Raw genomic sequence first — 25,378 nt, 5'->3', positions numbered from 1 at the left:
TAGCTTGGCTAGCCAGGCTAACCGTCACACATGATGCAGAAGCATCCTAAAAAAGCAAGTGCTTGCTTATTGTTCACATCTGCCTTTGGATGGCCGTCTCAGATGATGTACTAGGCACAAAGAACACTGCCTGGAGTTTCGAGCTAAGCTCCTGAGAGTAGGAAAAAAACTGTGCCTTTACCGCATAACTGAGCAAACATGACTTGGATGTCAGACAGAGAATATTTGTGCATGGCCAATTTGTCATTCTTGCAAAGTGACTTTTTCCACCAGAGGGACACTTTAATGCCACATCATACGAGGCAGCTTGGAGACAGTGTGCATAGCCCAGTACGGTCAATATCCACACATGTAAACCCTTCTGCATTTTACCTGCCCTATGTTTCAGCCTGGCAGAATTCGATTTTTTAAAAAAATTTCCACAGATAATATCAATGTATATTTTTAAACAATTTTTCAGTTTTTTTTTAATTGATTTAAATTTTCAATATAAATGTTTCACTGTTGTGGGAAATTATGGGAGGTCAGACAATTATTGAATGACCGTAAGCACTGAGATTAAAAAAAATAAAGCTTTATAGCCATTAAAACATAAATAGTCAATATCACATGTCAAAATATACAAAGTGAATATCCTTAAATCAAATTCTATTAAGTTCTCAAGCAGCATTTTTCTTACATTGTCTATCTGTAAATTTCAATCATCATCGATGGAAATATTTTTTGCCAGTTTGTGCATGTATGATGACATTGCATTTACTAACATTTACCAATAAAAATGAAACCCTTTTAAGCCTACCTATGTTATCCCTTTCCCCTGTGCTTTTCCCTGGTGTATACACAGTAGGTGATTTATTCATGCACCAACTGTTGATGTTAAAATTATCTCCCTCTTAAATCGGTCAGATTGTGAGTGTTCAACTTTATCTCTAAGCAGCAAGGATTAGTAGTAGTCTCTGCTGGTATCCAGATGACTCCAGGTTCCTATACCCTTTAACCTGCTAATTATTCCACTTGTTAATGATCATGCTCTTCCAATTTTGCAGACAGAATGAGCAGATGTGTCTAAAATGGACACTAGTGTTGCTCAATGGCTGGAGAGCTTCCTGAGACTAGGAGGGTGAGATTATGGAAGTGTTTTCCACATGGACTTTGCCTTGATAGCGCTCCATCCTGCCCCACTTATACCCATGTAAGTCCATTAACTTCCATGGCGTTCGTCCACTGTACCTCTGTGTGAGAGGAGAATCAGGCTCTTGAACTCTAATATGCAGGTTCCTCCATCTGTTGTTGCTTCCATCTAACAAATACAGTGATAGAGCTGCTCCAGGCTTGGGTTCACTGCACTAAAATGTAGAATCTGGCACGGGACTGTATGAAGCTTGAAGGGTTTGATTTAAAATGTGTTTAGGAACTAAACTCTCCCAGTTCAGCTAACAGACTCTGGAGGCACACTAACCCTTGCAGGTTATTTTGTTGAATCAAAAAGGGTTTTGAGGTGGTGAGGGTAGGATACGGGCTGGCTGACACCCACAGGGCCAGCTATGCAAACAATCCTACACAGTTTTTGAGAACTTGGACAGGAGATTTGCTAGCACAGTGCACCCTGAAGTCAAGGTTCAGGAGGATTTGATATGAACATTACACATAGCTCTAATCCTAAAGTATTTGCTTAGATCACTCGTCCAAATGTCTTGATTCTTTGTCCATTGCCTAAGGAGATGCCACCTAAGAAGTAAAGGGGACTGATTGCTTTCTTCCAGTGAACATCCTAATTGCAGTCAATATTTTGAAATTGGACCAGTGTGGCATCTTTCTCTTTTTAAAATATGAACTACACGGAGACTCTCTTCCTACACACAGGACTTATTAGTGGAGTTGAGATGTTTAGCTTTGAAAGGAGTCTCAGAAATAGCTTGGAGACATTCAATCAGAAATTAATTTATTATCTTTACAGACTATATGTTGAGAGCTTATATCATACTGTACCAAACAACTGGCTATTAGAATCTCTCTCTAGATCTCTTGGATACAGTGAGGTTAAGGGATGGCAGCACTAATTGTTCGGGTTGTCTGCCTTTTCTCCACTCTTGTGGCTTTGTGCCTGTAAAGTTATTGTATTGATAACACATTGTGACTTTTTTCTTCTATAGTAACACATACACCCCTGACCCTGGGAAGAAAATCTCCATAGGGAGCAAAAGGAGAATGGACAGCATTATGGGTACACCTCAGCAACCCAGGCAAACAATGGGTGGTATGTACTCACACAACTCGACTCCTTGAACAAAGGGAATGGCAGAATCAGGTCCAGAAGTCAAGATACTCAAAATGAGGAGCTAATGTTATGCGAGTGATGGAGAAAACTGTCACCAACATCCCTAAAGCTCAGATCTGCAAAAGGGCTGTTCGAGTGAGGCATGGTTGTTTGCACTAGAACGCCTTATTGAGTTATATGGAAAGACTCCAGAGAAGACCAGGAAGGAAGATCCAACTGGGGTTGCCAACTACGTAACATTTAAAAACCAAACACTCTAGCAAGAGTACTGGCACCTTCCTTTCCCCTACCCTTGAGTACCTGCCCCACTTCTTCCCTTGAGGCCCGCCTCTTGGCCTACCACTGTCCCCTTAAGGTCCCCCCCTCTGTTTGCTCCTCTTTCCCCCTCCCTCCATCACTCACTGCATTTCCTCTCTCCACCCCTCCCTTCGTGGGTCAGGAGGGACGCGCCTGCAGAGCTGGGGCTGAGTGCTGCAGCCGCCCGATGCAGGTAAAAGGTGTCCCTAGCTGAGTAAGGGCTGGTGCGGGTGATAATTTGGTGCCTCCCCTGCCTGCAGTGACCGGACTTTGGTGTCTGGTCAGTAGATCTGACCGGGCACCATCAGGTCCTCTTTTCCCCCAGACTTTCTGATTGAAAACAGGACAACTAGCCACCCTATATCCAACGGCCAGGTACGCAGCACAGAATTGGCTTCCCCTTTCCATCTGCTCATTGCCTTTACTTTACACAACAGGGACGTGGATATTTCTACTGTGGGGCCACATTTGGAGGCATTTCCTTTGGAGCCAGGGAAAGCTGTGGTGTTTGTCACTGGCCATGGGACTCCAATTTTGTATGATGAAGGGGGCCTTGAAAGTGCTGCTATTTATATCCTTACACAGGATATTGTTAAGGGTGCAGTACTGCAGCTCTCCATGGAAGAGTGCATGGGGTTTTTGGTGGTGGCCTTTTTTATTGCTTGGCTAGAAGTAAGGTGGGTAAGTGTTTTAACAGGGAAAAATAAAATATATATGTAAAGGGGGTAAAACGTCATAGAGAGGTGGAAGTGGCTGACTGGTTAAAACCAATAAGGGGCGGAGCCAAGGGACTATAAAGCTGGTCTCCAGCCTCAGCAGCCCATTCCAGCCTATGAGTTCAATCCACCTAGAAGTTTGCTTCAGCCTGGGAGTACTCAGGTTTATAGGCTCAGCTAGGCCAAGGAGTTTGATCCATGTTAGGAGCGCAGCCCCGCTGAGTGCCTTGATTTAGATCTCAATGTCATCTTAAGGATTTTTGCAAGATGCTTCCTTGCCCCCCATGGTAGGGTGTTTATTTCATGTGACTGTTGCTATTGAACATTGCAAATTAAATTAATGAGCTTCATTTATTAAATTAAAAGTTCCTTATTTTGATATTTCTTTATTGTGATATTTACAAAGGATTCCTACCTTCATCTCTCCACTCTACTTAAGAGTCTGGTACCACATTTCCCCTGTTAAAACAGTAGTGTGACACCCAAAGGAGCCTATATATATATAGGCTGTTATTCAGAAGTGCTGAACTGTCCTTGACTTCAAGTTAAGCTGCTAGGTGCTTAGGACTTCTGAACATTAGACACTTGGGTTTCTAAAACTCAACTCAGGAATCGAATATGAGGCACCCACTTTTGAAAATCTTGACCTATACATTTTGTACCTTCGGCGGCAGCCCCGTGGCACAGATTTGAAAAAGATTCATTACTATTACCCTATGATTTGCACTTAAAAAGTCCACTAGAAAATTTGTCTTGCTCTTCTAGGCAGTAGCATGCATCTACGTATACAATATTTGCATTGCATGCCCCTGAATTCACAAAAAATGTGGTCCAACTGGCAGCCCATGGGGCTATTCTGTGCAGCCCCTGAACATGCACTGTAGAACAAAATTGTGTCCTCTGCAAAGTATGACCTCGCATACACCATAAGTGCAAGGTAACACTGCATGGACAATGCCATTTTGTGGAACTTCACTAAAAAGTCTGGACCCCCTAAGGCAGTGTTCTCAACCAGGGCTATGCGTACTCTTGAGGCTATACAGAGGTCTTCCAGGGGGTACAACTCCTCATCTAGACATTTGCCTAGATTTACAATAGGCTACATAAAAAGCACTAGTAAAGTCGGTACAAACTAAAATTTCATACAATGACTTGTTTACACTGCTCTATGTACTATATACACTGAAAAGTAAGTACAATATTTATATTTCAATTTAGTTATTTTATAATTATATGGCAAAAATGAGAAAGTCAGTCATTTTTCAGTAACAGTGTGGCTGTGACACTTTTGTATTTTTATGTCTGATTTTGTAAGCAAGTAGTTTTTAAGTGAGGTGAAACTTGGGAGTACGCAAGACAAATCAGACTCCTGAGGGGGTACAGTAGTCTGGAAAGGCTGAGAGTCACTGACCTAATGCAGGCAAGTGTGGAACTGAAACGTCCGTGACAGAACAGAGCTAGTGGTACAAACTCTTCATCAGGATGGAAAGCTTAGTGCAAAATTGTTCACTAAAAGTTGCTGCATGTCTTACTAAAAGCATGCCACAGGTTCCAGGCCAAAGAGAATTGATATTTGTAGTGAGGCGGATGGGCTTCCCTACCCCGAGGTGAGTGAGGGAGCCTTACACGCCCCTGGGAGGGCGGAGCCTAAGCCTCCCTGCCCCCCTCGCCGGAAGGAGAAGGGCGGGGCCGGAAGTATAAAAGACCAGACCTGCAGCCCATTCAGGGGGAACCAGCAGAGGGGAAGGATGTCCCACGAGTTCTGTAGCAGCTCGAGGAAGATCCCCCTCTAGCCCAGTCCACACCCTAGACGCAGATGACAACTGGCCTGGAGTGCCCACTGCTGTTTACCCGGAGGAGCTGGACGACACCTGGACGCTGGAGGTATCCACCCCAAGGAAGGCAGGAAGTGGCCCAGGGGCAGCCGCTATTGGGCCGTCTGCAAAGCCCAGCACCCCAGCGTTGGTGTGTTGCAGCTGGATTCCCATCAATCCCGGGGCAGCGGACTCTGCCCACGCCAGGGCCTTGGGCTGGGATGCGGTGAATTAGGGAGGGCCCGTGTCCCCTTGCCCCCACCCCCAGGCAGCTGACCCTCGTTCCTTCATAAGGGGCTCTTGGAAGAGAAGTGGCCCCAGCCCCCTTAAGACTGTTGTTTGCTGGTTGCCTGAGCCCTGCAAGCCCAGGCTCCAGCCTACCTATAACACTGTTTGTTTCCTGGCTGCCTGATCCCCGCCTAGGCTATTGCCAGCCCCCTTAGATTGTTTGTTTGCTGGCTGCCTGAGTCCTGCAGGCCCAGGCCCCAGCCTACGAGGAAGACTGTTTGTTTGCTGGCTGCCTGAGCCCCGGCAGGCCCAGGACTCAGGGAACCAGAGACAGGCCACTGCGGCCCCCCGAGGTGAGTGAGGGAGCCTTACATGATTATACTGTGAATAAAATAGAACATAGAAACAGACAAGTTTGAGGGCTGCAAAAGAAAGCTAGGAATCAGAGTGATCTGAAGAGAAGTATTGTGCTGGACTGGAATGTTTCCAGGGGAAGGAGAACAAGATAATCTGGAGGACGATGTTAGGAGGAAGATCTTGAGGATGAATTAAGATAAGGCAGTGTATTAGTAAAAAGTCAGTTTAGAACTTCTGATTCAAGTAACAATTAGTGTTTGCCTTTTATTTAAAAAACAGTAAACTTGCTTTTAAAAAAATCATTTTTTCCACATAAATGTCTACAGAATAAGGAGAAAAATTCTGCAGAATTTGGCAAGATAGGTGCCAACTCTGTGGGTGCTCCAGAAAAAATGGTGGGTGCTGAACACCCACTGGCAGAACCTCTATCAGAACCTTCCCCTCCCCCAGTGCATCCTCATCCTCCCTCCCCATCGCTCCTGCCCACAGCAAACAGCTGTTTTCCGGTGTGCAGGAGGCACGGGCGGGGGGTGAGGGTGGAAGCGAAGATGCGGCACGCTCGGAGGTGGAGGGTGGCATGCTCTGGGGTGGAGTGGGGGCAGGAAGTGGTGGGTTGAGCACCTCCCAGCACATTGGAAAGTCGGCACCTGTGCTTGGCACTATTCCTATTGCCCCTGTGAATGGGATAGAGGGGGTCTGATGCAAATCCCACTGAAGTGAAAGGAAAGACTCTCACTGACGTGAGGGTTGTGCCCGAGTCAGTCCTGATTGATCTGATGAGTGCTTATTTTCCTAACTGAAATGGTTTGATGTTCTCAGTCCAGTTCCAAATGGACAGCCACCACACCACAGAGGCTACTACGACTGGCCCTGCTGTAGAACCTCAGAGTTATGAACACCTCGGGAATGCAGGCTGTTCGTAAATCTGAGCAAAATGTTATGGTTCTTGTTTCAAAAGTTTACAACTGAACATTCAGTTAATACCGCTTTGAAACTGTCTTATGTAAAAGAAAAATGCTTCTAACCATCTTCATTTAAATGAAACAAGCACAGAAATTTTTCTGATCTTATCACATCTTTTTTTTTAACTTGTCAAATCTTTCCCTTTATTTGTTTAGTAGTTTACATTGAACAATGTGCTGTGTTTGCTTTTTTTTCCTGCTGCTGCCGCTGCCTGCTTGCATACTTCCTGATCCAGATGAGGTGTGCAGTTTACTGATCATTTTGTAACCCTGGCATTCGTAACTCTGAGGTTCAACTGTAATTAGCTCACATGTTGGCTATCTCAGCAGACACACCAGAGACTGAATGGACATTTTCTTTCAGATCAGGGTTTAGATATGTTGGTGGGACTGCATAAAGAAGCTTACTCTGAAGATGCTCGGGCTATACCTGTTACGTTAATAACTCTCGGGAGCACTAACTTCACACACATACACACATACACACACATACATAAAAATATAAAAAATGTACAGTACTCCTTGGCCTTGATATATTAAGGAAAAGCCTGCTTGTGAATTTCCATAAGGATCAGTTTTTTTAAAAAAGTCTCAGTTCTTATAGCTGTAATTTCATTAGTTTCCCTTCAGGGGCAAAGTTATTTTATTCATACAAGCAAGACCCCAAACCAAGCCCTTTCCAATGTCCTTGCTCTTTCACTCTTACCCCCTGACCACTATAAAGCATTTAAAAATTACACCTAACTTCCCATTCAACATCTGGATCAAACATCTGGTGCCAATTAAAAACTGATGAAAAACACCAGGTTTCCAACTAAGATTTGTAATAATTGATAACTATGAATAGTCAAAGCCAGCTATTAATCACAAGTGGCCCAAAATCAGAAGCATGCAAACTCCTGAAGATTAAGTAAAACATCATTTGCTCATCTTTAAATAATGTAGCACTGTATGAAGACAACACATGACAATTATTGATTTATCCGAGCACTATTAATCTGAGTACAGGCTGTTGAAATACCTGGCTGCACTCCTGTCAATGCCATTTTTATTACAATGAGAATTTCATTAGAATCACTTCATGAGAGAACAAGTCAACAGGATTCTGAAGTCTTTTCTAATGTCAATCGACAACTCAGTCGAAAGAAACAATGCAGCCTTTATGCAAACAGAGTTGTCTAAGAATTCTTCCCCATCTCACCCTTGCATTCTCTCGCCTCAACCCTCCCACTTGATTAGAGGCAGGAGTTGCTGCAGGGGTTAGAGTCTGTGCTGACACCTCTCTCATTAAAATATGTTTGTACATGTTCTCAGAAAGCAGGTATGGAGTAACATGCTGGCAGACATTTGATATTTGTCTTTATATTTTAATCGAAGAGAATCAGAGACATTTTCCAGGGGTAACACTGGGGAGGTGATTTAAACTGTTCACATTTTTCAAGTTTTATTGGTGGAGACTCTCTAAATATACAGATACATAAATAGATACAGATATATCTAGATACAGAGAAAGAAACAGATATTGATATGGAATAAAGAAATAAATAAAGATTAATCCAAATGTAAAATAATGATTTGTTTATAATTTACATTTTTTTTCAAATTAATCCCAAAATATTCTTGTTGTGACCTTGTTTTGCTCTCCTCTTGTGTTCTTACCTGTTCTCCTCTGATGGAGCCACAGTTTGATCCCACTGAAGTCTATGAGGGTTTTGCCATAGACTTCATTTAGTCCAGGATTGAGCCCTGGGAATTTTTCTTTCAAGATCTACTTGTACATAGTATAGTTTAGCTACAGAACTTCTACTATTAGAGCTCATCCAACACAAATGTAATTTCCAGACACGTGAATTACCTCAACGGCCGTTAGTCTCCCTCCCTTCATGGGTCTCCTTTACCATTGGTATCTAATGGAGTCTTTTCTTAGTACTGTGACCTAGAAACTATGCCAAGGTGTCAAGAATAGATTCACAATAGGCTGTGTGACCTATCCCCCAAGAATCTGAACCTAACCCAGTCAAATCAAAGTCAGCAGTAAAAATATTTACTGAAAAATACAGATTTTAGCTTGGAATCAATGCACTATTCAGTCATTTATCAGATGCAGAAATAAATATACAAAGTGCAACTAAGAACAATTTAAAAATAATTATTTTAATTCCTACTAAGTAGAAATCACATGACCCATCCTGCTCCCACTTTAATTATGTAAATGGGAGTTTTGCTATTGACTTCAATAGGAATAGCCCCTCTCCAGCCTCCACCCTATTCATAAATCCAGGCTAAAAATGGCAAAAACGCTTAGTATACAAAACAGTATTGTGTGGTATGTCATTTTAATTAAAACCACCTTCCAGCTGGGTATATAGTGTTTGATTTTAGTGGCAATGAGCTAATCCAATGGAACAGAAACTCGCCCTGTGAAATGCATTGTTCCACCAAAAGCACTGACATTTCAAGAAGGCTGTCATCAGGTATTATCCTGTAATTGTGCTTTATATCAAGAGATGAACTCTGTACTCCTCTGTGGCTACTTCCCTTTCTGGGTTGACAAACACTTCTCTCCACTACAGCAAGCTCCTCGCCTGGACAACAATCTTTTAGAAAACTCAATGTCACATCCAGTATGAAAATAAAATTCAAAATTTTGCAATGCTCATGATACAGCCACACTAAGTGACTAATGCACTGAGGCTCCCTGTCTGACTGTTCATCACCAGCATTTGCAAACCAGACAGCAGATCCTTCAGGGAGGAGAGGTGCGCTTCGAGAGAATACGTCAGAAAACCGAGAACACATAATTCTCTACATTCAAAGTGGCATTTGTTTCCTTCATTTCCCTTCCCTCTTGAGCAGCATCTAAGTCAATTACTGTAAAATTAATGGTTTTGCGAACAATTCTCAATGGGGGGGCGGGGCACATCCACTTTTTTTTTTTAAACTCTCATGCAATTTAGAAAGGAATCAGTTTGAAAGAACTGACAAAAAGAGTTCCTTGTTATTTCATTGATTGTATGCTTTGGTGCACAGTTATAAATCTTCAAATGACGAGCATTGCACAGAAACTATCTGTTGATCGAGAGACATAATCAATTAAAGGGACACAGTCAAGTAGGTAATCTAGTGGGGAGGGTCCCTGGGGATTCTAATAGCTCTAGTCTCCTCATGGTACACACACTTACTGATAACAGGCCTCTGATTCTTCATTTCACTGCCAAAAGGAAGTTTATATTTTTGTAGAACATGGGGGGAAAAACGTCAAGCTTTGTTTCCCCTTGGTGCATGTAAAAAGCACAGATCACCCATCTGTGTCCCCTAATGTATGATTTACACGTACGACTTCAGTGGTCACCATTCAACATCCATGTGATATCCATGTGATACATTTATCTTGCCTCCAGGATCATCTAACTTTCCTCTTTCCACAAAACCACCTATGCAGATTTTATTGGAATGTTCCAAACCCATGATCAGAGTCAACCAGCTGTCATTTAAAACAACAAGGCAACAAGCTCAGAGCCTGGTGCAAACCACTGGGACAGAGAGGAGACGGCTCCAGTTGGAATAACTGAAAACCGCACCAAATACTGAATAAAGCAAACAATTTTCCTCCTCCAAACAGGGGCCAAGGAGAAGTCAGGAAAAAGACACACTGTTCGGATCTTTCCAAGCTGCAGGGGTCGGGGCAGTAGTGCAGCACCCTAGAGCTATCTGTCCCTCTGAAATGATAGCAGAAGACTGAAGGGACCAAGAGAGCTCTTCCAAAAGAGATGATGTCGGTCCTACACATTAAAGTGGGACCCTACAAAAATCTGCCTCCTTACTAGATAGCCACTGTGCTCCCACTGATGCCAATGGCAAAAATCCCATTTGACATCATTGTTACAGGATCAGGCCCTAGAATAAAAAAGTGGAGTCATTTTTGGTGGATGTTGCTAGCTTTAGATACATAGACTCATAGAATATCCTGAGGTCATCTAGTCCAACCCCCTGCTCAAAGCAGGACCAATTCCCAACTAAATCATACAAGTGTTTCCAGTACAGAGTAGCAATTAGAAGCACATAGAATCTGAGCTCATGGAAACAAAGGAAATTTCAAAAGAGACGTCAAACTTACAGAATCTCTTATCAAAAATAACTATTTACTGTGAAGGAGATCAGAAATACTAGAGAACAAAGTCAGGGTTCCACATATCCACACTCTTGGAGCCCCAGGAGATACTGAGCCACGGAATGGAAAAAAAAAGCAGTCATACACTCCTGAGACTGGAAGTGTCAAACAACCCCATTATCTACATGAGAAGGTATTACAGGATCTCCATAGGTAAGAAACAGAACAATACTTCGATGGCAATCGGATCACTGCTCATACTTTTCACTCAATTTTGGGCAGAGCCCAATCATGGAAAAAGATGCATTTTCAGAAAGTCACGAGCACTGGAAAAATCAGTATCTAACAAGAACCATAGCCTTTCCTGTCACAGCCCCATCACCTGCTGTCACACACAGGCTGGCAGCAGTCAGAGACAGATATGGTCAGCTTCCAGCTACCAGATGCCAGATGGCAGTGAGATTACACTGTCCCCATTGCCAGTTACAAACAACGGCCCGCACCTGCTGCTGTTAAAGTCAATGGCAAAACTCTCAGCGACTTCACCATAAGAAGGATCTGGTCCATTGGCCTGAGGATCTATAACCAAGTCACAAACATTCACTTCTGAAATGCTGATTCTGAACAGAATAAAATAACCCCTTTTTCCTTTTGAAGTCTGGCTTGAAAGGAAAATGACAATCTGCATCTCTGTTGTTGCAGGCTGAGGCTCCTCAGGCTTCAGCGGCTTTTATGTACATTTAAAGGCATTTAATAGCAGTAAAGTAAGCACAAATCTCTCAAGTATTTTTCCTACTCTTCCTTCCCCACCTCCCAACACACTCATCATATTGGTATGAGACAGAGACCAGCGCTTGGACACCAAGGTGGTAGGGATTCTTAGAAATATGGATGGATAGATGGGATAGATTATTGGCTGGATAATGAGGCCAGCCGATAAATATACAGGATAACATCAGGCCAGTTTGGCTCATAACTATGATCAGACTACCAAACTGGCCTTGTGTGAGGACAGTTCGTTTGGCTGATGGCAAATGTAGGCTACGCTACAGATTTTTGGCCAGATCCTTAACTGGTACCTAGCTCCATTGACTTCTGGCCAGAGCAGGCCACAGACAGATGCCTTCTTGCCTTTCACTATTTCATATGGCTGCTCTTACTGGAACTCTGCTAAAAGAAAACATACTTTTCATGGGATCTGACCTTAAAAGTTTGTTATTTTGCTATTTATAAAGGACTACTGACTTCCTCCAGCCTTACCTCACTTCTGTATCTATTACCCACAGTTTCCATGCTATACGCTATATGACAACACTATTGGAGTGACACTATTGACAGCAGCTAAAGTCCTGCTCCACAGCATATATCATCCTTAGAGAGAGGACTTATCGCACCATTTACATAGATGGGGCAAGGGCAGTACTGTGCTGCTACCTGAAGCAGAAGCAGTAGCCCAGGCTTTTTTTCTGTGTGGCCTTGAGGCAGACAAGAAAGCAGTCTCCTTACAGCCAGGGCTCAGGCCTGCTCCCTTTGAGCTACCCTTATGTTTTCCCACTGACTTAAAGGGGAGAGGGATCAAGCCCAAAGTGAGGGAGATACCGGTGGAGTAGAAGCAAAACTGGTCTTTAATATCGCATGAAACCTGTGATTGAGGAGAGGAATGTGATTCTCAGGGGACACCCACACGTGAGAGAGAACCCACAATTCACTAAGTAACTATTTCAGTGGACTGCGACTGTTTCACTGTCTTATCTCTACCTAGTAGTGTGACGGTGTGGGGAGGAAAGAAAGGAAAGAAAAGATTTTTTTTTAAAAAAAGGTTCGAGTGACTCTGTCCCCCCTCCCACTAAGGTCCCTCAAAATCCTAAAATCAACCTTGATCAGGAGCAGAGTGATCCTCTGCTAATTTCCTACATTGCTGGGATTGGCCTGTATCTTCAGGGGCACAGTCCTGATAGCGATATCCTACCTCTCACAGCGCTCCTCCTTTTGTTGTCCTCTCTAAAAAAGAAAGAGAAGTAGCAAAGCTCTGCCTGGCATGCCTGGAGTATCTCTTTTGACAGTGTTTGTCCCCTCCACAAGGAACATGAAAGATGGTCAGAAAGGAGTGATTTTCACTAAACAGCACCATCCCTAGCATTCTAAAAGCTTTATCACATTCTTGCAGCAAGACCAGACTCATTGCGCATATGCCAGATATCTACAGCTCTCAGGTTATTTTGCCAGAATTGTCCTCAGAGGAGCAACATGGATCTGAGGTGCGTACACACACACACAAAATGACATCCATAACTAATTTTTCTGCTCCCTGAATCTTCACAAGGATAGTGTGAACGCTCCAACACCCACCACACCCTCACAACTAATTGTTCTATTCCCTGTATCTCCACGAGGGTAGTGTGAATCTAAATACCTATAGATATAGCACATGTAATTAACAATATTTCTTTACTAACCCTCTCATATTAGTTGAATTTTCTTTTCCCCTCCTCTTCTGCCAATTTCTCCAAGAAGGGCTACCTACTTCTGAAAGGCCAATTCAGCCTAGACCAGAATCAGCACAGGGTAACAAGCAACTGCTGGACTCATGCCTGGATTTGAAAACAAAGCCCCACTTTGGAAGATGGGGAGCTATGGGCTGCGAGGAATGCTTTCTAGATCACATGTATGCTTACATTCTAGATTACTAATGTGATCCTATTTTAGAGCAGGATAGTGAAGGATATTAGCAGCTGTACCTCAGAGACTCTACAGTGAAATATAAGGTTTTACCATGACTCCTGTGCAGCACAATTTTTTGAACAGATTTTTTTTTCATCACTAGAAGGCCATCGGCTTCAAATAAGTGGCCAGTGCCTGTACATCAGCAACCCCTTGACTAAAAGCCCCCTACTTTAAAGTAACATCCTTTTATCAAGAGGACATCCCAGACATGGCAAAGTCATTGTGTTTAAGGCCAAAAGGACCACCAGATCATCTAGTCTGAGCGCCTGTACACTCTGAGGACAATCTTCACACCAAGCCAACAATCGGAATCAGACCAAAGGGTTACAGGTCTCAGGAGACTAAACTATTGTGTGCCACAGTCAGAGAACAGGAGGAACCAAGGTGCGCCAATGCAAAGGTCAGTTGGTGACTGTATACCAGGAGACTGACACAGCTGTGCAATAATAGTGCCTCTTACTAGCGCCGTGTCCATCTCTACTTAGTTCTGTGCACCCATAAGGCAGCTGTTACAAGTAGTGACACAGCATTAAGGATTGGGGGATTTCTGCATCATAGAAAACACATACAGGGGCAATGTTTCAGAGGAAGAAGGTAAGCTTTTCAATCAATCAATGAGCCTAGCTGGGTGATCCAGGAAATGGTGAAGAACATAGGCTGGTGTTCAGATAGACCCACTCTGATTACCCTCAACCCACGTGTCTGAACTGTACAGTTAGAACAAGGTTGTCAGGGGAAGGAACAGCAACTGCAAAAACAGGCCCTGGGGAGGGCTGCTGAGCACTCTGGACAATGGATGGATAAACTGGGGGCTTCGTTAAAAGTTAGAAAGTCTCTCCCACTTTCTTGACACCCTGCTACCCTAAACTTGGGGAGAGCAGACACGTGTTCATCTTTCAACCAGGGAGGTGACCGGCCACACATTTGGAGGTACTGAAACATGGCAATTACTGCTGTGGCAGCTTCAATATTATAACACCGCTTTGTATTTACCTAGTGCTCTTCATGCAAGGATTTCAAAGCACTTTACAAAAGGGGCTGTGTATCATTATACAGGTGGGGGTTATACAGATTATACAGATGGGAAAACTGAAAGTCAGGCTACCTGTCTCTTCCCAAAGATAATGAGCATCCAATCGCCCATTAAAATGAGCGGGAACTAAGAGTATTCTCCGCCTTTGGAAATGAGGCCCTAAAGTGACACGTCTGAGCTCACAAGGTGAATAAGTGGCCAACTTGTGAAGGCACACTGTCAGCCATTGCTCTGCACAAGTCTAAGCCAGTCTTCCCATTCAGTAATTAGTAGCTTGGTGTGCATTAAACGAGCCAAAGTTTCCACCCTTTCAGATTAAAATTCTAGAAGAAACAGCTGCCAGGCTCACACAAATAGGCTCCTTTTAAAGTCTGCTGCTCTGTGTAATCATTTGAGTCATCATTTTGCATCGTCTTCCCACAAACAGGTGGTAATGAGCCCATGAGAACATTGTGAGTGAGCCGTAAGCATTATCCAGCACATTAGTCAAGAGACTGAAAAGACAGGAACTGTATTTTCAAAACATCTTTCTAAGACCAGAAACTAAGCAGAACCCCTCAGCATATTCCAGGCAATCGTGATGTTTAGTTTCATCACCAGTGTCGGAAACCTGCATTGCCACAGCCCAGGCAATACCTATTTTGTGGACAGCGACAAAACTTTGGTGTCTACTGCTGTCAAGCTTGTTTCCTGCACCAGAACTTAAAAAAAAATCCCAAAGCCACCAGGTTAAAGTTAAAACAGGTGAATTATTATTAGGTGTAATCACACTACAGCATGAAGACTCATGTTGGCTCAGGAGAAGAACACAGACCAGTCACCATGCTGTTCAGACAACAAAGCAACTGGGTTTTATTTTAATTGCCATGAAAATAGAGCAGAATGAATCACAAGTTCAGTTCCCAGTAGCAACAGTTGGCTAGGAACCACGATCATCATTTTGAAAAGGCCCTTAATGAGTTTCAATTTGAACTAACTTTCCAGACATCTGGAGACCACCAGCTCCATCTCCCCATCACGTCAGCCAAACAGCTTCCTCCACCTTTCCATGTTTAAGAATATAGTTCTGTTGATTTCACCTCTTCCTATAAAAGGAGTAGATAATCAAAATCATTTAACCATGTAACATTTGCTTTTCTCTATTATTTCCTATGAATCTGATGCAGTTAGCTCCAGCTGTGCAATTTCAGATCTTTTGAAAGAGACTCATCGACATCCTACCATAAGGGGAAGATGCGAGACATATGTTCATATTTGTCTACGATATTTGTATTATTTATCGAGCGCCACTGGTGTATATGCTATTTTGCCTTTTAAAAGACTGGCAGTTTCTTGTCCTTAGACATACAATTCTCCTCTAAGGAATTCAGTCATAAATGTAATGAATGCATTTGTTTTAAAGAGCATCATCAGCATGGAAGCATGTCCTCCGGAATGGTGGCTGAAGCATAAAGGGGCATATGAACATTTAGCATATCTGGCATGTAAATACCTTGCAATGCCAGCTACAAAAATCCCATGAGAACTCCTGTTCTCACTTTCTGGTGACATTGTAAATAAGAAGTGGGCAGCATTATCTCTTGTAAATGTAAACAAACTTGTTGGTCATACAGATTGACTGAATAAGAAGTAGGACTGAGTGGATTTGTAGGTGCTAAAGTTTTGCATTGTTTTGTTTTTGAGTGCAGTTATGGAACAAAAAAAAAAATCTACATTTGTAAGTTGCACTTTCACAATAAAGAGATTGCTCTACAGTACTTGTATGAAGTGAATTGAAAAATACTGTTTCTTTTATCATTTTTACAGTGCAAATATTTGTAATAAAAAATCATAAAGTGAACAGTGTACACTTTGTATTCTTTGTTGTAACTGAAATCAATATATTTGAAAATGTAGAAAACATCCAAAATATTTAATAAATTTCAAATGGTATTCTATTATTTAACAATGAGATTAAAACTGCGATTAATTGCAATTAATTTTTTTGAGTTAATCGCATGAGTTAACTGAGATTTATTGACAGCCCTAGTTTATACTTGTCTAACTCAAACTGGTTCAGTGGGTTTTCTGTACAGCTTCTGAGCAAAACATCCACAGCTGGTTTGAGACCAAGCATGAAATTTCAGTTCAAACATTATTTTTAAACAAGTTCCTGGCTGAAAAGGTTTTTGTTCTCAAACTTTAAGCCTAGAAAAATTCCTATCATCATAAAAAACAAAGCAACATAAAACATTTGTCAAATTAAAATGCTGGTTGAAAGACTTGTTCAGATTAAATGGGATACTCTAAAAGGCCAATAATCTGAACTGCTCTTTGTCTGGTTAATGGGGAATCCAACAGATCACCTGGAATTGGGAATAAATTGAAAGAATCCAATAATTTTCAGCTTAAACTTGCACCCTGTCAGCAAGTTACTAAAAAAACAATCATATCAATGCTCGTACAAAAAGTATTGATGATTATGTACAGTTCTATGGGCCAGACTCTCCACTGCTTCATCCCTTATGCAGTCATTAACTCCTGTGCAAAGCGTGCAAAACACTGCATTTTACATTGACTGAACACAGTGTAACTGCCCATGCAAGATGAAAAGCACTGATGAACCAGGTTGTATGTTCTCTACATAATTACTGGCTACCAAGACATTTGTGAAGCAAAACTTATGTGTCAGCAGTCCAGTCTCCACCTCCCTGTTCCTTCAGTGGTGCTACTAGAACTATGCACAAAATTCCTGAAGAAACAGGTGAAACTTGCCAATTTGTGGGTTTAATTACAAACTGAACATGGGCTGGATTTGCTGAGGTTTTTGAGCTGTTCAGCAAAGTCTACCAGTTTTAGAAGTTTCATATGGATGTTGTTTATAAAATAAAATAAAATAAAATAAAATAAAATAAATCATCATCATCATCATCATATTTTAAAAAACAGTGGGTTTGATTAGTTTTGTTTTGAGGACAAGTCATCCAGGCAGAAGGAATTTAGATCTGGAGAAGGAACGGAGAGTGAAGGAAGAGGCAATCCTACTTTCTCTGGAAGGTCATACTTTTATCAGCTGATCAGAAAGATGGTCATTTTTCACACAGTTTATCTGTACTTTGTTTGATAAAGTGCTGCTGAAATGATTAAGAGAACTCAGAAGCATGGCAGTGGAATCAAACATGCTAAGAACTTAAAATCCACATTGTACATATCAGAGTGGGTAAAAACCAATATACATCAATATAATACAAATGATATTCCATTTCAAAAACCAGTGGTGCTGAAAATGAATCAATTTATGAACAGCTATAGCTGTGTTTATGCAAGGAAAAGAAAATGAATGGGGCAACTCCAGGGACAAGGAAAAGGAAAAAGAAAACTTGTCAGCCACTCACGTTATCCCCTCAGACCCACCTAATCAGGACTAAAGTTGGATTCGGGTGCATAAAGCTGAAACACTCAGCAATTCAAAGGATTTATGAAAAAATATTTTACTTCTGTCGCTTTTAATTTATACCATTTTCCTCTTTTATCTGCTGTAAGTGCCAGGAGAGTGTGACATTAAATAAGATGTGCAAAGGCTTCTGTGTAGCTGAACAGTTTTATAGTAACGCATTGATAAATGAAAGGGTTTGTCACTGTTAACACATTAACGTGTCTCTCTGAGATCTAAGTCTGGACTCGCTGTAACAAATAATGCTGTCCTCTTCCAAGCTTTTTCTTTCCAGGAAATTAATTGCTATTTCAATTTTTACATTCATAGTTTAGTCACACCCTGATCCTTATCCTGCCAATTGCCATCTTCACATGAAGTATGCAAGTAATTTTATAAAATGGATTTTCAAGGTGTCATCTGCAGACCATGGAACAACTACATCACACTACCTCTGTAAAAAGCCTGAATACCTTGTCCAAGTATGATAGCCTCCCTCCTGCTCTGAAAGGTTCCTCTTGTACCAGAGGATGCATACAATTTTATCCGACAAAAAGTCACATTCAATAGCATTAATTTATATAGAGAGAGCACCTTTCACCCCCAAAGAGCCCAATGTACTTTACAAACTCACCCTCTCTCTATACACACACATTGTATACATACATACTGTTATAGATACAGACATAAGAATCACCCACCACTGACATGCACCTTTTGCACGCATTCCCACCATGTTCTTTGCAAGTCAGTTTTCCATGCCTTACATCATATCACCACCAAGAAGGAAAATAACACAATGTGATGTAAAGGAATGGCAATATCCTTGCCAGGAAAGTCCTGGGAATATATACAAGCAACCGAACAACTAGACAATCTGGATGACTAGAGCTTCCCTGGCAGCATGCCACACAGGTTAAACTGATGTAAAGTTTGACTTGCGGTGAGTTGCACTACCACTCTCCTGCTCTGTCAGTGTTTATAACAGCCCCAGCTTGCTATTTGGTAGATGACCCTCAGACAATTGTTTATACAAGCAGAGGATGTTGATCATCAACAACCCTGCCTGCCCAGTAATGATGAAGGTTTAAGAAAAACAGCACAACCACCCAATGCACATCAGCAGTAAATAGGGTCCTGGAACTGTTAGGTAGGAAAGGATGCCAGGGTGGATACAGAGGAGATTTGTCTCATGACCTACCTGAGAGACCTTTTTGACAACGTCACTGCCCATGCTAAGCCCCTGCACATAGGAGCGCACTGCGATGAAAGCTCTTGTCGCCTTCAGCTTCAGGTCCCTTGGAACTTCTCCAAAGGGTTTGTGCTGCTCTGAGTGTTTCATCATGCAGTCCAGGTACTCGTCAGTGATGTGGTACTGGGGATTCATCAGCTTGAAGAGGCGCTCCAGCAGCCGTGTCCAGAACTCGTTGAGGGCCTCTTCCAGGTTGATGTTGGAGCCCCGGTAATAGCGCCGCAGCTCGCTGTACAAGTCCTTGAAGAGCTTGACGTTCTGGCTGTATAGCTCTCCATATATGCTAGGAAAAGTGTCATAGAGGGCCTTCTCTGACTTGTTCAACAAATCCTGGAAATAACCTGCAAAGAGAGGGAAAAGAAGAGGGTGAAAAGATTAGCAGGAGAACTAGAAATCTCTAACAGGCCAGTCTAAAGACACCTACTTGGTTGCACCACTCAGGAGGCTGAAAAAGAGGAACCAAGGTCAGCCTTTCCTCTTATCTTCTGACTGAACTCCTCTTCCACCCACAATTTTAGGTCGTGAGCTCTTGCTAAAAGGACAGAGCAGGATATGCTCCACATAGAATGGTTTGCTGCCACCTTGCTCCTTCCCTCCAACAACATCAAAAAACATCATCAGGTGCAAGCTCTGGATATGTTCCCAAAAATCTGCTGTGCAGAGTGCAGTGTTCTGCCACTAAGCTTTCAGAGCCACATTTCTCCTTGGTTAGTGCAAGGCAAAGCAATACAACCAATCCAGCCAGGGCAGAAGTTAATAGGGGATCCACATGGAAGTGCCCATACTCAGCCTGCAGAAGTTCTTCAGCAACAATGACTGATTACAGCAAAATGAAAATTCAGTAATCCTACTTCTGCCTGTTTAATTGCTCTCGGTAATGTATGTAAATCATTGTTCAAATCAGTGTGTCAGAGCTATCAGGATTGAAAATGCTAAGTGCTTCTCTTCAGTGCTGTCATTGCGTGACAAGAACTCATATGCACAAGTTAACAATCCCTTTTCAAGACTGCACCAGAATTAACACACATGCACAAAATTGTCCAAACAATTCTTGAAACCTGAATTCTTGTTCATAATTTGAGAGATGCAAGACAAGTGCTTGATAGAGTATAAACCATGTGTATTTGATAAAAGCCACAAATTAACTACCGTATTATCTGTGATCTCATTAATAACAAATGACGACAAATTTTATATTTCTTTCAAACCATACTGCCACAGTGCTTCTGCAGTTAAAGCTGAGACAGTATTTTCTTTCAAAGAATTTGTAGGATACTAAACATTAAGGCCTCAAACAGCAAGATACTTTAGCTAGGACTTAACTTTAAGCACACGAATAATCCCTTCCTTATTAGCAAACAATTTAAGCATGTGCTCACCTGAGCAATCACTTTAATGTTGACTTCAGTGGGACTACCCAAGTGAGTAAAGACACCAGCATTTGACACTCAAGTAGTAAACTATTGCATAAACTCTCATTCATTTCCAGAAGATTTTAAAAAATTATATATTTTTTTCAGTAATGCACAGAAGCAGGGTTAGCAAGGCTAGACAGTCCTACACAGTTGTCAGGTAAATAGGCAAAACTGGAAGTAGGGCATTCTATAAATACACAAATCTAGGAAGATTTGGTAATGGACCTCAGCCACCATCAATCTCAGGAATTTTTTAATCCATTAAGAGGAAAAATTAATATGATGTTAATGATTAAAAAAACTAAAAGATTTCTTTTAAAAAATTACTGCCATTAATTAGGTTAGCATCCCAACCCCCTGCCCAAGCCCTGAGCCCCCTCCCAGAGCCAGCACCCCATACCCCCTCCTGCACCCTGAACTCCCTCCTGCACCCCAAGCCCGAGCCCTGAGCCCCCTCCTGCAGCCTAACCTCCTGCTCCAGCCCTGACCCCACTCTCAGAGCCAGCACCCCAAACCCCCTCCAACACTCTGCCCCAGCCCAGAGTCCCCTCCTGCACCCAAACTCCCTCCCAGAACTTGCACCCATCACCTCCTACTGCACCCAATCCGCTACCCCAGGCTGAGCCCAGAGCCCCCTCCCACATTGAGAACCCCTCGGCTCCAGCCCAGAGCCCACACCCCCTCCCGAACTCCAACTGCCTGCCCCAACCCAGTGAAGGTGGAGGAGAGCGAGCGACAGGGGGGTGAGGGGGGAATGGAGTGAGCAGGGCAAAGCCTTAGGGAAGGGGCAGGGTAGATCCTGGGTTGCCTTTAAATTCAAAAAATGATCTTGGGCATAAAAAGGTTGGAGACCACTGGGTTAGACAAATACCTGTTAGGCATGGTCTAGGAGGTTTACTTGGTCCTGTCTCAGTGCAGGGGGCTTTAAATGCCATTAAAATGCATCAGGACACTCCAGAAACAGAAAGCGAACACTATATCCAGTTCAGGCAACAGGAAAATGTAGGTAAATGGACTGTACTGCAATTATTCCTTTGGGAATACGAGTGGGGCACCTGAGATACCATCCTTCCCATTTCCAGACTTCAATTTTGCATTTCATTCAAAAGATTAAACCTCCTCAACCAACCATCTCCTCCCAGCACCACGCCGGAGCAGTAACTGAGTGGTTACTAAAGGGAAGATTCCCACCTACTGAATTGTCAGCGTCACCTTGTTTTCCCCCTAGAAGTCTCCCATTCATCCAGCTACTATCCAGGCTGGACACTGCTTATCTTGGGAGCCCTAACAAGATCCCTGTACAATATAGCAAGTTCAAGTCACACCCAGCATGGTGATGTGTGCCAATGTGCCTGAACGGGATGGAGCCCTTACTTGTCACAGAATCCACCTGTTCAGGATGGTACTTGACCATAACCAGCTGGTGATATCTCCCGCTCCTCCCCTCGCTACACAAAACGTAACTGCTAGCTGATCCTCTCCATGTGACTTTAATGGAAAGTTTCTCTTTGGTACAGCAGTGGTACTTGTGTGATTAGGCTGATTTCCTATCTATCCTTCCTCTCTTGCTTGTTTTCTGCTTCTACTCTCTACCTAACAAGTGTCCCTGTTGTGCTTCAGGTCCCGTAGTTTGATGAGTGTACTCTGTGTTCTGTGACCTATGAGGACATATGGGTAACTGAGAACTGCAGTCAGAGATTTCTCTCTATAAAGAATGTGCAAATTGAGTATATATGTGGCACAAGTCATTTATAAGGAGGGACCTACAACTGTAGAACTGTGGACTAACAAAGTAATCCAACCCTCTGGTGGAACATACACACGCAGAGGTCACTGGTCATCCTGTATTCATTAGTGTTCTGTGTGCAGTAGTTTTGACAGGAAGAAATATTGCCAAGTCCAGAGAACTTAGGGGCTCTGATAATTAGGCCTCCAAAGTGTAGTTGACTAATGGGCACCTTAGCATTGGCTAGAAATAACTACCTGTGAAAGAAATATGGGGCACAGGAGCGTGTGCGTAGATAACAAGCCGGAAGATGAGAGTTCTGCTATAGGAAATCAGGGAGAATGTTTTTTTTTTTTTTTAAATACCTGGTCTCTCTTCCCAGGATTTAAATAACTAGAGTTTTGAGCAGCAGCATGTCTACTGGGCAGAGAAGAAGCCTGGGGCCCACGAAGTACCAAGTTCTGATCCTGACTGCTACCGACTGCTACTTCTATTCTGCCCTCACATAACAAGTGCTAAATCTCACCTGTGCATCTGATGGGACAAATTACGTTTATGAAGGGGAAGGAATATGAGCGCTAAGGCGTGTGCTGGTGCAGGCTGGCGCTGTCTGAGGGAGGTATTTAATCTCACTCTATCACTCCCATCATAGTATCTGACAACTTTACGAACATTGTGAGCCTCGTGAAATAAGGAAATAAGTATCAACATCCCCATGTTACAGATGGGGAAAGTGAGGCAGAGAGGGTGTGACTGCTCAAGATCACATAGGAAGTGAATGGTGCAGATAGGATGAAAACTCAAGCATTTCTGGGTTATAATCTTGTGCTCTATTCACTAGACATCTCTGCCTATCAGCACTCGAGATATCTAAATCCTCGATAAGGAGGGCAAATGTTTTAAATACTTTTCTTTTTAAAAAAATATTGTCATCGGTTGTTGGTGCAGAAAGGTTTCAGCATCTGGAGAGGAGATCTCTCTGAGGGAGTAGTGGGGGAAGGCAGCTCTAAGTCCGAGACGAAATTGCTTGTTATGGGGATCAGCTGCAGATGGTCTTAATTCTTCCTCTTGCCCACCAAGTGCTCTCCCAGACTGTGTTGGTGCACTCTCCATCTCATTCTCCTTTGAGTCCAGGTGCTCCATTCCCTCTTTAAAAATAACCTTGGAGCTCAGCGGTATCCAGGGGCGGCTCTATGTTTTTTGCCGCCCCAAGCACAGCAGTCAGGCAGCCTTCGGCGGTATGCCTGCGGATGGTTTGCGGGTCACGCGGCTTAAGCGGCGTTTCTGAGGGTGATCTGCCGGTCCCACACCTTCAGGGTACCTGCCGCCGAAGCCACGGGACCGGCGTACCTCCCACAGGCAGGCCACTGAGGGCTGCCTGACTGCTGCCCTCACAGTGACCGGCACGCCGCCCCCTGCGGCTTGCCGCCCCAGGCACGTTCTTGCTGCACTGGTGCCTGGAGCCGTCTCTGGCTTTATCTGTGTTGCACAGTGAAATGGATGCTGTAGCATACAGTGGATTTTGCAGAGTTCCAAAACCCACAAGACTAGGTGCCGTGGAGTGTCAGAGGCTCCTTTTCAGGATGAGTCCTACAACAATTCACTGGGGCAGTGCTGTGCCAAGACTAAGATCAGAGACAGATGGGTCTGGGTATTGCGAATGGGGCAGTAGCTAGCCAGCCGGCTATACTGAAACTGGAAAGCAACACCATTTCAGTGTAATTGCCTGTGACAACACATGCAAAACTGGGACATTCCCAGGGAATTAAGCTATCTGGCCATTCTAATGTTTGGCTTTGCCTCAGCAGAGTCTGTCAGTCATGTTCAAATATTTATTAGCAGCCACATTTTTCAAACCTGGCTACTGATTGTGAGTGACTCACTCTCTGGGGGCACCATGTGAGACACTCAAAGCCTGATTTTATCCAGAGGCACTAAGCATCCGCAGCTCCCACTGACTTAAACTGGGATACTCAGCACATCTGAAAAACAAGCCTTAAAGTCTCAATCTGGGCACCCAAAACAGAATTACTCCCACTACTTAAAATTACCAGCCTATTTTGATATGATCTAAATTTCTCTACAGACTATGAGACTCATGGCCTTTAAGGCCAGAAGGGACCATAATGATTATCTAGTCTGACCTTCTGCATACAGCAGGCCACAGAACCTCACCCATTCACTCCTGTAACACACCCCTTAACTTCTGGCTGAGTTACTGAAGTCCTTGAATCATGATTTAAAGACTTCGAGTTACAGAGACTCCACCATTTATACTAGTTTAAACCTGCAAGTGGCCTGTGGCCCAGGCTGAAGAGGAAGGCGAAATAACTCCAGGCAATTATCATCATTTACTATTTAAACTGCAGTAGCACCAGAGGCCTCTTTTTTTTAAAAAAAAATATTAATTTTATACCCTGGTTCATCTCACCAGATTAAAATCTATTCTCTTCTTGAAAGATATCCTCTCCATGCATGTGTGCAGCCAACACGCTGCTAAAGAGCCCTTGCAGTCATCCAAGCCGTCTGTAAAAGTGCCTTGTAATGGAGGGTCCTTGACATGGAGAAAAATCAGATGCTGATCCCATTAGCAAGTGCTTAGCTGAAGATCTCATTTTAATGAGTAGTGAAAGTGCTTTAAGCCCTGGTTGTCCTAACACATAGTTTATCAAATACACTCACCTTGAATTGCTTATCAAGATGAATAGCAATTCAGCTACTTCCTTCTTCTTGTGGCAATCTCCTGCTGAAAGATCCTAATTTCTCCTTTGTTTGCCCTTATCTCAAGAGAGGCTGATAGAGGGAAGCTATCATTCCAGAGGGCAGGCTGGGCAGGCCTGGGTCTACTGTCTCAGGCCTCGGGATTCTCTGGAAGCAGTTTAAAATTAGGGTTGCCAAGCCTCCAGGATTGTCCTGGAGTTTCTAGGAATCAAAGATTAATCTTTAATTAAATATTATGTCATGTGATGAAACCTCAGGGAATATGTCCAATCAAAACTGGCAACCCTATGTTTATTCTGTATTTTTGCCCTTCAGTAATTTTACTATTGCTA

The 25,378-nt window shown here is 43.0% G+C and overlaps 2 protein-coding genes across 3 annotated transcripts in view; one reads left to right on the top strand and one right to left on the bottom strand.

Annotated features, from left to right (window-relative positions):
- The window catches only part of GPC1 (glypican 1), a 738,496-nt gene that overhangs the window by 34,508 nt on the left and 678,610 nt on the right, over positions 1 to 25,378 (bottom strand). The window contains exon 4 of the mRNA XM_032764746.2: positions 19,134 to 19,525. Coding sequence (XP_032620637.1) covers positions 19,134 to 19,525 — 392 coding nt within the window. The remainder of the gene's footprint in view (positions 1 to 19,133; positions 19,526 to 25,378) is intronic.
- Positions 1 to 25,378, top strand: part of ANKMY1 (ankyrin repeat and MYND domain containing 1) — a 250,288-nt gene that overhangs the window by 103,019 nt on the left and 121,891 nt on the right. The window lies entirely within an intron of this gene.

The sequence above is a fragment of the Chelonoidis abingdonii genome, chromosome 8, assembly GCF_003597395.2.
Source record: "Chelonoidis abingdonii isolate Lonesome George chromosome 8, CheloAbing_2.0, whole genome shotgun sequence".
In the NCBI taxonomy this organism is placed as follows: domain Eukaryota; kingdom Metazoa; phylum Chordata; order Testudines; family Testudinidae; genus Chelonoidis; species Chelonoidis abingdonii.
This window is presented reverse-complemented; position numbering and strand designations above follow the sequence as displayed.